The 16027-nt window shown below is 46.1% G+C and overlaps 1 protein-coding gene across 1 annotated transcript in view; it reads left to right on the top strand.

Moving 5' to 3' along the window:
* Window positions 1-4992, top strand: part of LOC137561046 (hepatic lectin-like) — a 50418-nt gene extending 45426 nt beyond the window's left edge. Inside the window, exon 9 of the mRNA XM_068272266.1 lies at window positions 4213-4992. Coding sequence (XP_068128367.1) covers window positions 4213-4345 — 133 coding nt within the window. The 3' untranslated portion in view covers window positions 4346-4992. The remainder of the gene's footprint in view (window positions 1-4212) is intronic.
* The last annotated feature ends 11035 nt before the right edge of the window (window positions 4993-16027 follow it).

The raw sequence follows: 16027 nt of genomic DNA, 5'->3' as shown, positions 1-16027 counted from the left end.
GTAATCTGAATCGGATGTAAAAACTGATTAAAAAGCGGAATCTGAATCGGAATCCCTTGCAGTGTGCAAGAGGCCTGTATGCTAAATTGCAGGCCTAAAGTGCTTTAAAACATCTTGCATGTGTATACATCAATCAGGGAGTGTAATTAGAGTTCTGCTTCACTCTGACACACCAAACTCACTGTGTAATGCACCGCAAACCTCTGTTTGCGTAGTGACGGTCGTGCTGGACTGGTACGCACCATGGCGAGAGTGCAAGCCATGGCGGTTTTCAAGCCCATATGGTCGGGCTGAGGTAGCTGAATGACAGAACAACAGTGACTGAGTGTCCAGCTGATCGAATTTGGTCTGTCCACAATGAAGCAATGACCTAATTATCTTCTTGTATGTAGGTAGGCATAGGTAGGTGCCCCAGTATAGGTAGGTAGGCATAGGTAGGGGTCCCAGTATAGGTAGGTAGGCATAGGTAGGTGCCCCAGTACTTAGCTAGGCATAGGTAGGAGTCCAAGTATAGGTAGGTAGGCATAGGTAGGTATCCCAGTATAGGTAGATAGGCATAGGTAGGTGCCCCAGTAGTTAGCTAGGCATAGGTAGGAGTCCCAGTATAGGTAGGTAGGCATAGGTAGGTGCCCCAGTATACGTAGATAGGCATAGGTAGGTGCCCTAGTAAAAGTAGGTAGGTAGGCATAGGTAGGTATCCCCGTATAGGTAAGTAGGTGCCCCAGTAGTTATGTAGGCATAGGTAGGTGCCCCAGTATAGGTAGGTAGGCATAGGTAGGTGTCCCAGTATAGATAGATAGGCATAGGTAGGTTCCCCAGTAGTTAGCTAGGCATAGGTAGGAGTCCCAGTATAGGTAGATAGGCATAGGTAGGTGCTCCAGTAGTTAGCTAGGCATAGGTAGGAGTCCCAGTATAGGTAGGTAGGAATAGGTAGGTGTCCCAGTATAGGTAGATAGGCATAGGTAGGTGTCCCAGTAGTTAGCTAGGCATAGGTTGGAGACCCAGTATAGGTAGGTAGGCATAGGTAGGTGCCCTAGTATTGGTAGGTAGGCATAGGTAGGTGCCCTAGTATAGGTAGGTAGGCATAGGTAGGTATCACCGTATAGGTAAGTAGGTGCCCCAGTAGTTAGGTAGGCATAGGTAGGTGTCCCAGTATAGATAGTTAGGCAGGGCCTGAATGGCACAGTAATTGCAATTACCAAGGTCCAGCTGCAACAGATAGGGCTGTATAATGCAGTGTCAGTGGGCAACACACACAAAAAAAACACATCAGGAGAACATTAGCTCTCAAAAGAGCTGTTGAGGGGTGCTATTTTAGCAATAGCAATCAGCCAGGAGCAAGCAAACAAGCCTACAAGAGCCTAATCTTACCCTATGAGAGTCTGCCAGCAGCTGTCCCTTCACTAATTAATGCAGGCACACGAGTGAGTGTAATGGCCAGGGCTGCCTGCCTTTTATAAGGGGGCAGGAGTGGCTCCAGGAGAGAGTGTAGCCTAATTGGCTACAATGTGCCTGCTGACTGTGATGTAGAGGGTCAAAGTTGACCCTAATGGTGCACTATGGGGGCGAACCGAACTTCCGGAAAAGTTCGCCTTACATGGCGAACGCGAACCACTGGAAGTTCGCCTGGAACTGTTCGCCGGCGAACCGTGCGGGCCATCTCTATTTTTATTTTTTTTGTAGGCTCCACCCACTTTTCTGAATATTAATCCCAGTCACCTAGTGACCAACTGTGCAAAGTTTGAGAACCCTGCCATTAACAGTGTAATAATGGCTGCAGTTTACATTTTCCCACTAAAATGTGTATTTGTCTCCGCCCACTTTTTGGTTATGGGGATAAAAAGTATCCTATATGTTATTTCAGGTAATGTACTATGTGTGTGCCAAATTTCATTCAAATCCGTTCAGCCATTGTTGTGTGATTGGGTAACAAACATCCAAACTTTCACATTTATAATATTAGTGACTTGCCAACTGTCACGTGGCATTTGGCACATGTCACGTGGCACTTGGCACGTGTCACATGCCACTTGGAACGTGTAACTTGCCAAGGGCCACGTGCCAAGTGGCACGTAACACGTGACTCGTTACAAGTGGCACGTAATACGTGACACGTGCCAAGTGGCACGTAACACGTGCCAAGTGCAACGTGACACGTGCCAAGTGACAGGTGACACGTGCCAAGTGCCACGTGACACGTGGCAAGTGACACGTGCCAAGTGACATGTGCCAAGTGCCACGTGCCAAGTGCCACGTGGCAAGTGCCACGTGACACATGGCAAGTGCCATGTGACACTTGGCAAGTGCCACGTGACAAGTGCCATGTGACACGTGGCAAGTGCCGAGTGACAGTCAGGCAGCGGAGGAGAAGACACTAGTGCACACTAAGGGCCTGATTCACAAAGCGGTGCAAAGTGTTTGCACGCGAGTGAAAACCCCTTTATCACGCCTAAACTCAGTTTAGGCATGATAAGAAGAAACTCGCGCGAATTTTCCGTGCGCAAAGTTTTGCGCGCGCAAGCGCGCAGGCGCGCGCGCATCACCCGGCACTTCGCGCGAAGCTCCCATTAAGCCCTATGGGACTTTGCGTTCGCGCGTACGCGCAGTAGCTTCGCGCGAGTTAGAGCACAAAGCGGTGATAACTTTGCTAGTGCAAAGGTTATCACGCCTAAAGTCTTTTAGGCGTGATAACTGAGTTATCACCGCTTTGTGAATCGAGCCCTAACTGTCACACTGGCACTGCTCACATCACAGCAGTTCTGTAGAAAGCTAACACATTGGTACTACTACTCTAACAACTACTAGCACTGACTGCTGTACTACAATACTAACTACACAATAACACAGTAATCCTATCCCCTAATCCCTAAACTAACTTATACCTAAGGCTAATAGCTGGCCAGCAGGCAGCAGCTGGCCTGGTCTGTGCACAGTACACACACAGACACATAGCAGCTGCATTCAGCACACACTGACTGTCACACAAATGACATCAAGCTAATTAATGATTTAACAATAGTGTAGTGATAGTGAAGGGGTTAATCACTGAACAGCTTTCGGTTTATCACTGTGTACAGCCCTTCCTAGGCTAACAGCACTGGAGCACACACTCAAACTGTCACACTGTGACATCAATCAAGCTAATTAACGATTTAACAATAGTGTAGTGATAGTGAAGGGGTTGATCACTGAACAGCTTTATCACTGTGTACAGCCCTTCCTAGGCTAGCAGCACTGGAGCACACACTCTAACTGTCACACCATGACATCAATCAAGCTAATTGACGATTTAACAATAGTGTAGTGATATTAGTGAAGGGGGTTAATCACTGAGCAGCTTTGGGTTTATAACTGTGTACAGCCCTTTGTAGGCCACCAGCACTGGAGCATGTCTCTCAGTGAGCATTCAGCAAGACGATCTGTCTCATCATGGCAGCCCTCCTTATTATACAGGGGGGCTGGCCAGTGTTCCTTTCTGTGATTGGGTGCCACAGCTTAGGCTGGGAGGCCTCTGATTGGCTCAATGAGGTCAGGTGAGGCTGGCCAAGGTTCCCCTCTGTGATTGGTTGCTAGGGCTTCTGCTGGGAGCCCTCTGATTGGCTCCAGGATGTCATCTCCTTAGTTACAGTATTTCGGATCCGGATACCCGCAATATCCGCGGATATCCGCGTTATACACCCAAATATCCACAGATAGCTATCCGGATTTGGGCTCAGGTATCCGGAATCCGAATCCGGTTGGATAGCTGAAAAAAGTTCGGGTATCCGGGCTACCCGGATATCCAGAATCCTGATGAGCAGCCCTGCTGTCAATGCATGCGTTTTGCAGTAATGCACTACAAGCATTATAACACACCACCCCGACCACACCGTGAAAGCCACGTTACTACAATGCGACATTTGGAATTATTTGTGAAATTTCAGAAATTTGGCAATTCCAGCCATCACTAGTGTATAGTACACTTTCAACAAGAGAAGAAGTAGAGATCAGTATACATTTATCCCAAAGAGGTCAGTGTTGCCTTTTATCCCCGCAGGTTAGTTTTCATATGATTGCTCAGAGTTCTGCTTTTATATAGTTACAGTTTTATGTCTTGAATGCTCTACATTACACATTATGAGTAGCTAATGTGATAAGTTGAGAGATGCAGCATAATTCTTCTCCTGAGAAAGGAAAGGATGCTTACCTTCATTCACTATTTTTCTCTGGCAGATCATGGGCGCCTTGGGAGCCAAATAACGTGGAAGGGAAGGAACACTGTGTTGAATTGTGGCATGAGGGAAAGTGGAATGATTATGTCTGCAGCAATAATCTTACTGCGATCTGTGAAAAGAGAATGATATAGCTCTGACATCACGATAACAGTGCCAGTTATTATCCTGTCTGTAGAAAAATGGCTTTTTTCTCACTTTGTCAGCTCTTGCTAATATCCAGCACCTCCAGTGTGGACATTCTTAATCCAGTGCATACTTCTTCTCCTGCCCCTGACCCAGTCACCTTGTCTAACCTTTGGATCTAACCCCACTTACACTGCTACCTAAATCTGAGCGTTTACTTACTAAAGTGGGGGTTTGAGCGAATTAAAGACACCAGAAAATATGGGCACTCGGGCATAGCCGATAGTGGAATATCAGTAGCATAGCAGTAGTAGTATCATTTCCCGATGATGGACTATTTCACAGTGATAATTTCAATAGTAAAATATCGTTAAATGTTACGCCAATGCCTAACCCCCGACACCTAACCTAAACTCCTCCTTGATGCCTATCCTTTAACACCATACCTTGAAATCTGACTTCTTAATGCCTTAACTTAACCCCTCCCTCCTTCCTGATGTCAAACCTTAGGATCAACCTGGTCACAAATCTGATGCATCAAAAAAACAAATATTTTCAGGTATCGCAAAAAACAAAACAAAACAAAACAAATGTTGTGAGGGCGGATGAGGTGGGGGGTGTACTGTATAAAACAAACATTATTGGGCATGGCCAGAGGCACCCATATGAATATGAATTATGTATGAAAATGTGGGCATCTACAGCACCTAAACTGTCCATTTGTAAACAATATTTCTATGGGCACCTATGGTGGTGCCCAAACTTCCATGGCACCACTCTTGCTCAAATGTCTTGCTTCCCTCCTGGGATGCATTAGAACTTTGTGAGGTTGCTGAAAGGTTAGTAAACTCCTAGCTGCAGTCATGTGCGGCACAAGCATTGATAACTTTTTTTTCAGAATTTAATATTGTTACCATACATTATAACGGCAAACCAATTGTAGCTTTATGATAAAAGGGATAAATAACCACTTTCAATTTGTGTTTTTTATCTACAGTAGCATTTTTTATTTTAAAACAATAATGGGTGAAAACTGAATGATATGTGGTAGAGGAAAAATAGGAAAATACAGTGCTACAAATGTGTGTCTGGTGAGCTTGATAGGGAAGACTGTAGTGTGCTCTGGGTATTAGTAGATCCAGGTAGCATTCATCAGAATTCAAAAAGAAATGTGTACCGGCTCTGCTGTAAAATGCTTTAGTGCTGTATTTTTATTCTTCAAACATTCATAAATGTTGTGATGCAAAAATAAGTGCACTGCAGACAAGTCAATTGAAGCTTAAATCTGACAGTACAGTGGGATGTGAAAATTTGGGCAACCTTGTTAATCATCATGATTTTTCTGTATGAATCGTTTATTATGATAAAAAATGTCAGTTAAATATATCATAGGAGATACACACGGTGATATTTGAGAAGTAAAATGAAGTTTATTGGATTTACAGAAAGTGCGCAATAATTGTTTAAACAAAATTAGGCAGGTGCATAAATTTGAACACCACAAAACAAGAAATGAAATTATTATTTAGTAGATTCCCCTTTTACAGAAATTACAGCCTCTAAACGCTTACTATAAGTTCCAATGAGAGTCTGGATTCTGGTTGAAGGTATTTTGGACCATTCCTCTTTACAAAACATCTCTAGTTCATTCAGGTTTGATGGCTTCCAAGCATGGTCAGCTCTCTTTAACTCACACCACAGATTTTCAAATATATTCAGGTCTGGGGACTGAGATGGCCATTCCAGAATAATGTACTTGTTCCTCTGCATGAATGCCTTAGTGGATTTTGAGCAGTGTTTAGGGTTGTTGTCTTGTTAAAAGATCCAGTCCCGGTGCAGCTTCAGCTTTGTCACTGATTCCTGGACATTGGTTTCCAGATTAAAATATTGTTACAGTATAAGCTGTTACTGAACAGCTTCTGTAACAAAAACGCCTGGAAAACCACTCTGATGTAGCGTTTTCCAGAGCGTTTTGCCTTTTCCCTATACTTTACATTGAGGCAGAAATGCTTCTGCAAACCGCAAAAGTGCTGCAGGACCCACGTTGTTTACTGTTTGCTAAAAACCGGAAACCGCCGGTGTGCACCATCCCATTGCAATACATTAGCCAATCGTTTTCCAGGGCGGATGCGGTTTGCGGATCGCTTCAAAATCCGCTCGGTGTGCACTGGGCCTCAGGTAGGGACTTGATTGTGAGCTCCTCTGAAGGAGAGCTAGTGACGTGTCTACATACTCTGTAATGTGCTGCGGAAGATGTCAGTTACATACTCACCTAAGAGGAGGGAATGCTCTGGATCTCTTAGAGGCTTCCTGTTCCTCTCTGCATCCCCTCGTTCCACCGCTAGTCCCTCATTCCAGTCGATGAGGTCTTTGGGTATCCTTGGAGAGACTCCTTACAATCTTGATTGTAATTACAATTTTTCATATTATCTTAATATTTGCAAATTATGCAAAAGTATGGTTACAAAATTAATTTAAGTATTTTGAACACATTTTTACATAGATGAGTGAGTATATGTGCAAAAATGTATGGGCATGCATGCGTAAATTAGCCAGTTGCGGACAAGCCGCTGCATTAAAATGTCCTGCAGGAGCCTCTTAAATGTCTTCAGGACATTTTACTGCATCACTTGTCCCCGCCGCCAACGTACACGCATGTGAGCCCCACCGCTAGTTCCATCGGGCCACGGAGATATGCAATTGGGGAAGGGGAACAAATGTTCCCTTAACCAATTGCAATGCCTGTAATGAATGGACATAACCCTGATCGCGGGCCATGTGCATTCATAATACAGGAAGTAGTAAAAGTATCTTGAATGTAAAAAATAAAAATAAAAAATGAACACGTCCTGTTAAATCAGGAGAGTGTTTGCAGTGCCATTTAGTGACCAAAAAGTAAAAATACACCCCCTCCCCACAAACAATACATTTATTAATAAAAATGAATATAATGAATCCCCTCCACTTCCAAAGCCCCACCAAATACTTGTAAAAAAAAAACCCAAAACAGTTAGGCAGGGAACAGACTTGTCTTTCAGGTTTTCTGCACTAGGGATGATCAGAAAGTGCAATTTCCGGTTCAGCGGAAATCCGTCAGAACGAAATTCCGTGACTGTTACATTCCAGCGGAATTCCGCGTTCCAGCGGTACAATTTCTGTAATCTCATTTGAAACCTTGTTTTTTAAACATCGTAGGCAATGGGACCTAGTGGCTGTTCCACCGTTTTGTTTTGTTTTTGGGGAGCAGCAGGAGTTGTCGTAGGCCATGGGACCTAGAGGTTGTTCCACAGCAGTCATTACAAATTTTTTTTTGAGCAGCAGGAGCTGTTGTAGGCCATGGGACCTAGAGGTGGTTCCACGGCAGTCATTACAATTTTGTTTGGAGCAGCAGGAGAAGTTGTAGGCCATGGGACCTAGAGGTGGTTTCACAGCAGTCATTACATTTTTTTTGGAACAGCAGGAGAAGTTGTAGGCCATGGGACCTAGAGGTGATTTCACGGCAGTCATAAAAAATTGTTGTTTGAAGCAGCAGGAGACGGAGTTGTCGTTGGCCATGGGACCTAGAGGTGGTTCTACAGCAGTCATAAAAAATTGTTGTTTGAAGCAGCAGGAGACGGAGTTGTCGTAGGCCATGGGACCTAAAGGTGGTTCCACGACAGTCATAAAAAATTATTATTTGGATCAGCAGGAGTTGTCGTAGGCCAATTATTGTAGTCAGTATCTTATTATTGTATTGTAGTAGTCATTATCTTATGAATCAGTGAGATGGGCCTTGTAATTGTCACTGATTCATGACTCGTTCATTTTTATGAACATTAGTATGTCCACAGACGGGACCGTTGGTCGGTGACCACCCCACCTGCACTCGCTCAGAAAGAACACAGGCGGCGGGGCATGCAAGAACCTCCAGTGCATACTGAGTGAGTTCAGGCCGGGTATCCAGTTGTTTTGTCCAATACTCCATGCGGTCATCATTACTCTCCATATTGTCTGGAGCACTGGCCGACCCCAAGTAATCATTCACCATACGGGCCAGCCGCTGGCGGTGACCACTTTGTCCGCTGGTGGTGCTGCTGCTAGAAGGAGTATCTGGCATTGGTTGATAAAATTCCTTCAGCATACTCAGCAGGCTCACAGATTGGCTATTGATGCTGCTGCTGGGAGTGGGACCACCAGACCTTTGCTGAATGTGATGAGGCTTGGTAGCTTGGGCCTGGGATACAGGTGCAGGAAACGCATCTTCTACCCAACGAAGAAGGGCATCCCGGATCTGGCTCATCATGGTGTCTGCTTGGGAGGAGGGTATGAACTGGCACATTTTCACCTTGCACCAGGGATCTAAGATGGTGGCCACCCACATGTCGAGCCTTGATTTTAGAGTTTTAATCTGGGCGTCCTTACGGAGGCACTGGAGCATATGTGCAGCCATAGGGAAGAGATGTCTGCCATTTATCACCTCTTCCTGGCTGTCAGAACTGTCGTCATGCTCCAGCTCCACATCAGAATCTTCTTCCCTCCCCCAGACAATGGGCTCTTCCACTTCCACAAGTTCTGCCTCCTCATCCAGGACTGGAGCATGCTCACTCACTCCCCCACTTGACTGACCACTGTTCAGTAGGGCTTCCTCCCCCAGTTAGAGCAGTTTGTCAAGAGCCTTGTCCAGCATGAAGATAATAGGGAGCACTTCTGATATGCTGCAGTGCTCCTCACTGACCACTTTTGTTGCCTGCTCAAATGGCTCCAACACTTTGCACACCTGTCCAATCAGCTGTCACTGGTCCCCAGTAATGTAGTCCAGTGGCCCTGTTCTGGTGGAAGATGTCTCAGACAGGTATAGCCTAACCACCATGCGCTGCTCCCACAACCTCTCCAGCACGTGGAGGGTGGAGTTCCACCACGTCGGACAATCGGAAATAAGCCTGTGCTGCGGCAGGCTATGGCGGCGCTGCAGCAGTTTCATGGCCGTGGTGGCAGTTGCAGAGCGACGGATGTGGGCTGACACTTTTCGTGCTGAGGGCACAGCGTCCTTCAACCCATCAAAAGTTCGTAGAAATTTATGGACTACAAGGTTGAAGACATGGGCCAAGCCAGGTAAGTGAGTGTAGCCACCTTCCGAAAAGGCAGCCAGCATGTTGGCACCATTATCAGACACCACTAAACCTGTGTCCAGTTTTCGGGGGGTCAGCCACTGCCGAATCTGATCGTGTAAGGCTGAAAGGATTACAGATCCGGTTTGCCTGTTCTCATCCATGGATTCCAGTTTCAGCACTGCTTGGCATCGGTGGTGCTGCAGACCAGTGTAGGAGCGGGACCACTTGCTAGGAGGCTCAGCAACGGCAGACTGGCCTTGGACAGAACAGGTACCAGAGGAAAGTGGAACACGCCTCCCCTTCAACCCACGTGGTGGCACCACCAGCTGAGATTCCCCAGATCTTGCACCCTCCCCAGCAGCACCATGGAGGGTGACCCAACGGGTGGTAAAAGTTAGATACTTTCCCTGCCCATGCCTGCTGCTCCAGCCATCCATAGTGAAGTGCACCTTGCCACCGACAGCATGATCCATAGACCGGCTGACACACTCCACAATGTGCTGGTGAAGGGCAGGGATAGCATTCCTGGCAAAATAATGGCGGCTGGGGATCCGCCATTGTGGAGGAACACTGTTCATCAGTCTGCGGAAGGGGGCACAGTCCACAAACTGGTAGGGCAGCAGCTGTTGGCCCAACAGCCTTGCCAGGAGCGCATTATTTTTTGCAACAAAAGATCACTTACAGGAAGCATCTGCTTCCTCTGCAACATTTCTGGCACAGAGGCCTGACACTGGAACACTGGTGTAACAATTGGTGTCAGCACACAGAGAGAATCTGATTATTGGCGATCTGCAGTATCACCAAGAATACAGATATATAACCGATTATTTATGATCTGCAGTATCACCGATAATCAGATATATTGCTAACCTCTGGACACCTGAAGCGTGTGAGTGTTTGGTGCAACAGTAGAAATTGGACCACTGGGGTAGCAAGTGGTCCAATAAGTAGAGACAGACTCTACTACAGACAAAGACTCCAGGGAAAGGAGTCTTGGACTGGATAGCAGCAGTGCCCCCTCTGAGAGGCAGGGGGACCCTGCCGGGAGACTGAGCACCCAAGGAGTGGGTGACAGCCAGAAAGGTCGGGCAGGCCGGGTCGGCAACACACTGACAGATAAAGTACAAAGACAGTAAGCTGATTTGGTATCCAAGACAAGCCGGGCTAGGCAACAGGAAATCAGAATGGCAAGGTACCGAATCAGTTATCAAAGGAGTGGTCAGGAAAGCAATACGTCATAACAGATATCAGAATAAGTTCTAGTCTGAGGTGTGAGGGCCTTGATCTCAACACCCTGGAACTATGCTAGAGAATACACAGATGATATACAGTATCCCTAGTCTGGGGTGTGAGGGCCGTGATCTCAACACCCTTGAACTATGCTAGAGAATACACAGATGATATACAGTATTCCTAGTCTGGGGTGTGAGGGCCGTGATCTCAACACCCTGGAACTATGCTAGAAAATACACCGATGATATACAGTATTCCTAGTCTGGGGTGTGAAGGCCGTAATCTCAACACCCTGGAACTATGCTAGAGAATACACAGATGATATACAGTATTCCTAGTCTGGGGTGTGAGGGCCGTGATCTCAACACCCTGGAACTATACTAGAGAATAACACAGATAATATACAGTAACTGTATAAGCTAAGTGTGGATTCCCAGGTCCTCCTGGTTCCACCACACTGAACGATCTGACTAAGGTCTGAGTGCTAACACATAAGCATTCGCAACGCCAGACAACCAGCAACTGAACAGCAGGAGATATATATAGTAAAGCGCTCCCCAGCGCCGCCCAGCTCCCATCAACCAATCCCAGAGTGAGCCGGAATCAGCTGACCACTCTGATCAGCTGATCTTCCTCCTATTGGTATAAAGAGCCTGTCTAGCAGCGCGCACGCGTAGCTCTCCATCTGTGTGCACTACTAGGTCCAGACACATGTTGCTGCGGGGTAACCGCCGCACTGGACGCGGAATCCGCCGCCTCACCGTCAGCACATGCGGCGGCCCCCACACCATTCTTCCCATGTGCACTATTGGTTCCAGATAACCTAGCCGCATGCTGACGCGGACAAACCGCCGCATCAGACGCGGAAACAGCCGCCTTACTGCCAGCACACGCGGCGGCTTTTCCGCTATTCATCACAACTGGTGATTCAGAGGAAACCAACAAGGGTGATGATGAGTTGCTTGCCGAGGTCTGGATTCCTCTACCAGCCTGGCATGCAGAGGGATTTGAAGTACAATGGGACTGAGGAGCAGGTTGGATAGGGACAGGCCGAGTAGAAAAAAAGAGGAGGGGCCTATTGCTGCTGCTTTTCCTCCACCCATCTAATTGTAATTTTTTACATATTCAAACCCCTGTCTGTGGTGGTTGCGCAGATGGCTTATCAGCCCTGAAGTGCCGAACCCGGTACCTGATTTGCATCTGTTCACCGATTTACGGCACACAGAACAGACTGCCCTGGATTCATCCTCTTCCAGAACAGTAAAATAATAAAGGGGACAAGTTGTGTTAATCCATCAAGGGAAGTCACACCATTCTGGCAACAGAACAGATTTTTTCCATGCAGAGGATGTGTAGGTTGCAGGGAAGCAATACCAGGAAGATGCAGAGAAGTAACATCAACCTCGAAAGGTCAATCCTATAAAATAAAGCAAAACATCACCTACAACACTAAGGGGGTTGCATATATGGTATGGTGTCCCTGCAATACCCAGTATATGGGTAGAACAACCAGACTGCTCAAGACCAGAATTGGAGAGCACATAGGGAACATCAGGCGAGGATTTTGGGGCACAGTGTATCTGAACATTACAGGATCTCACATAGTTCTGACCCCAGTACACTAAAATTTTGTGGAATTGAAAAAAGCAAACTACTCGTGGAGAGGGTGTAACAAAACAAGGGAGATATCAAGAAAAGAAACTAAATGGATCTACAACATGGGCACCATGCAACCAAGGGGACATAACATTGAGATAGATATTAATTGCTTAATTGCCCCCCTTTTTAGGTCATATGTAGAAATTGAGGATCAATATCTGTATGTACATTAGGCATAGGATCTACATTCTATAACTTGTAACAAGTTCACATAGAATACTGTATATATTTTTATATATTTTTATATTCTATATATCTTTATATTCTATTCATTTTACTGTTGAATGATTGCAATCACACATTGCAAGTGACCACAAGATGGCCCATCTTCTTTTTGTAAATTAATATGTGATAAGTTGTAATAGACCACTAGGATGCATTTGTATTATTTTAGGAATTTGTTTGGCGTATTATAAGAAATTTAAACTTATGCCATTGTAAAATGGGCTTTCTCCCAAGCGCAATATATGTTTACTTAAGCAGCCTGCCAAACTAGCGTACGGCTGCGTCCCACGCTGGAACGCCAACGTCACATCCGAGATGGTTTCCATCAATAGCAATGCGCACCTAACGCGGACCAATGCGAATGTAATTCCGCCTGTAAGGGGGCAGAAACGGAGAAGACTTAAACCATGATGGTGAACAATCTTTGTCTTCAGGTCATTTGAGAGTTGTTTTGAGACCCCCATGTTGCTACTCTTCAGAGAAAATTAAAAGAGGAGGAAAACTAACAATTGATTCCCTTAAATACGCTTTCTCATAATTGGATTCACCTATGTATGTATACAGGAAAATCATGACGATTAACAAGGTTGCCCAAACTTTTGCATCCTACTGTACTTCTGAGCTTACCTTAGGTAGCTTTGCCTCAGGTCAGGTGTGCTTTAACTTTTAAGTTGTTGCTGTCACCTGTACTTGCATTTGGTAGGACATCTTTACAGTTCGTATTACACAGACCATGTCGATGTCATCTGTCCTCACATCAAGCGTATTTTACAAATAAAGCTAATAAACTTTTCCTCTGCCTTTCGTTCCTAAAATATCCCTGCAGTAATCTCAACCCCATGTACTTAATTATTTAATTGGCTATGGCTAGCCTTTGTTCTGATTTTCGTTCCTCGTGTTAGCTTGTAGTATGAAAAACATTGTTCTGATTGAAAAGTCCAGGTCCTGTGCCTTTTTTAATGAAATTTAGTGGACCAAAAGAGAAATGAGAAGTTGTCAAATTCAAAGGGCTCGATTCACAAAAGGGTGCTAACTCAGCATGCCTAAAAGCTTTGGGTGTGCTAACTAGGGTGCTAAGCAGTTAGCACGCCCAAAGCTTTTATTGATTGCGCACAAAGTTTAGCGGTGCGCACAAAACGTTGCACCGGGTGTCCCTAAAACGTTGCACCGGGTGAGCCCCAAATGTCTCGAGCACACCCGGCGCGACGTTTTAGGGGCACCCGGTGCGGCGTTATAGTCGCACCTGGTGTGACGAAAACTTAAGTCTCTTTAGGCGTGCTAAGGGGTTTTTCACAGGCGTGCTAACACTTAGCACCCTTTTGTGAATCAAGCCCCAAGAGTGCAATGTACTTTGATGTTTGAGACCTTGCTCTACTCCACCTTCCATTTGAGGATGTTTCACAGATACTCCGTAGGGTTTACGTGTGGAGACATGCTAGGCCAGTCGAGGCCCCTTCATCCTCCAGTTTCTTTAGCAAGGTAGTGGCTATCTTGGACGTGTGTTTGTGGTCGTTATCAGTGGCGTAGCTACAAACCTCTGGGCCCCGATGCGGAATCTGGATGTGCCCCCCCCCCCCCTCCCGGCAACAACAGCCCCTCCCCCCTCCCGGCAACAACAGCCCCTCCCCCCACAACACCCGATGCACACACATATCCGAATCCCCATAGCTGTGCATGGCATGGCTATATCAATTCAGCTTTGCAGCAGCATGGCTGCCACGTTCAATTTGCAAACATACGCAGCACCCAGAGGAAATAGCGCAATTAATAGCAAGATGCCAGTCTGAAGGAATTACAGTAGAATCCTTTTATAGTAAACAGGGGCGTTGCTAGGATCCTAAAAGATCCAGGGCACCAATGAGCACTGGCTGGGAAGGACCTGCGGTGCGCGCAGTGTGCCATGGCAAAAATGGGTGTGGCCATGGGTGGGACCAAGTTACATGAACTTAACAGCGGTGTAACCTAATAATAATGGGCCTGCCCAGCAAAATGTTGGATGGAGCCCCCTAGCCTTTAATTAGATAGATTACTATCAGTATAGGCATAGAATAAAGTTGCATACACACATTTAAATTTGATTGGTCACTCACTGATCAATTTTACCACTACATGTAGTATGAGGGCCAAGAGACTTTGAATACTGTGAACAGAGCTGAGCTCTCATAATACCTAGAAGTAGTAAAATTGGCTATTCAAAATTGTATGTGTGTACCAGGCTTTACAGCCAATACTGTGCATACAATACAGCTGGTGTACAACCAGTACAGGCACAGTGCAACACCTTATACTGTACATACTGGAGGTAACAGATCAGCACACACTGCAGCTAGTTTACTATCAGTAAAGGCACAGAGTAACAGCTTATACTGTACACGCTGGAGACAGCAGAGATCACCACATGCTGCAGTTAGTATACCATCAGTACAGGCACAGAGTAACAGCTTATACTGTACATGCTGGAGGTAGCAGAGATCAGCACACACTGCCGCTAGTTTACTAGTAGTACAGGCACAGAGCAACACCTTATACTGTACATACTGGAGGTAACAGATCAGCACACACTGCAGCTAGTTTACTATCAGTACAGGCAGAGTAACAGCTTATACTGTACACGCTGGAGGCAGCAGAGATCAGCACACACTGCAGCTAGTTTACTGTCAGTACAGGCACAGAGCAACACCTTATACTGTACATACTGGAGGTAACAGATCAGCACACACTGCAGCTAGTTTACGATCAGTAAAGTCACAGAGTAACAGCTTATACTGTACACGCTGGAGGTAGCAGAGATCAGCACACACTGCCGCTAGTTTACTAGCAGTACAGGAACAGAATAACAGCTTATACTGTACACACTGCCGCTAGTTTACTAGCAGTACAGGAACAGAATAACAGCTTATACTGTACACACTGCCGCTAGTTTACTAGCAGTACAGGAACAGAATAACAGCTTATACTGTGCACATTGAAAGTAGTAGAGATCAGCCCGAACCTAATGCTGGGAATACACGGCTCGATTCTGAACTGATAAGATGGCTCGATAGATAATTTCCGACACGTCCGATCTGCCGCCCGATCGTTTTGCCGCTCGATTCTGCATTGGGGACGATGGAAAAAGATAAGAAAAATGAGTGGAAGATAGGAGAAGTGCCCACAGAATCGAGCGCCAAGAACGATTGGGCGCAGAATCGAGCCCCAGAATCAACCCGTGTATTCCCAGCATAAGGCCCGGTTCACACTTACGTTTAAAAACGTTGCTGCTGACACACACACACACACTGCTGACACACACACACACACACACACACACACACACTGCTGCTGCTGACACACACACACACACACACTGCTGCTGCTGACACACACACTCACACACTGCTGCTGCTGACACAACACACACACACGCTGCTGCGGACACGACACACACACACTGCTGCTGACACGACACACACACACACACACACGCTGCTGCGGACACACACA

The sequence above is a fragment of the Hyperolius riggenbachi genome, chromosome 3 (genome assembly GCF_040937935.1).
Source record: "Hyperolius riggenbachi isolate aHypRig1 chromosome 3, aHypRig1.pri, whole genome shotgun sequence".
Classification (NCBI taxonomy): Eukaryota; Metazoa; Chordata; class Amphibia; order Anura; family Hyperoliidae; genus Hyperolius; species Hyperolius riggenbachi.
This window is presented reverse-complemented; position numbering and strand designations above follow the sequence as displayed.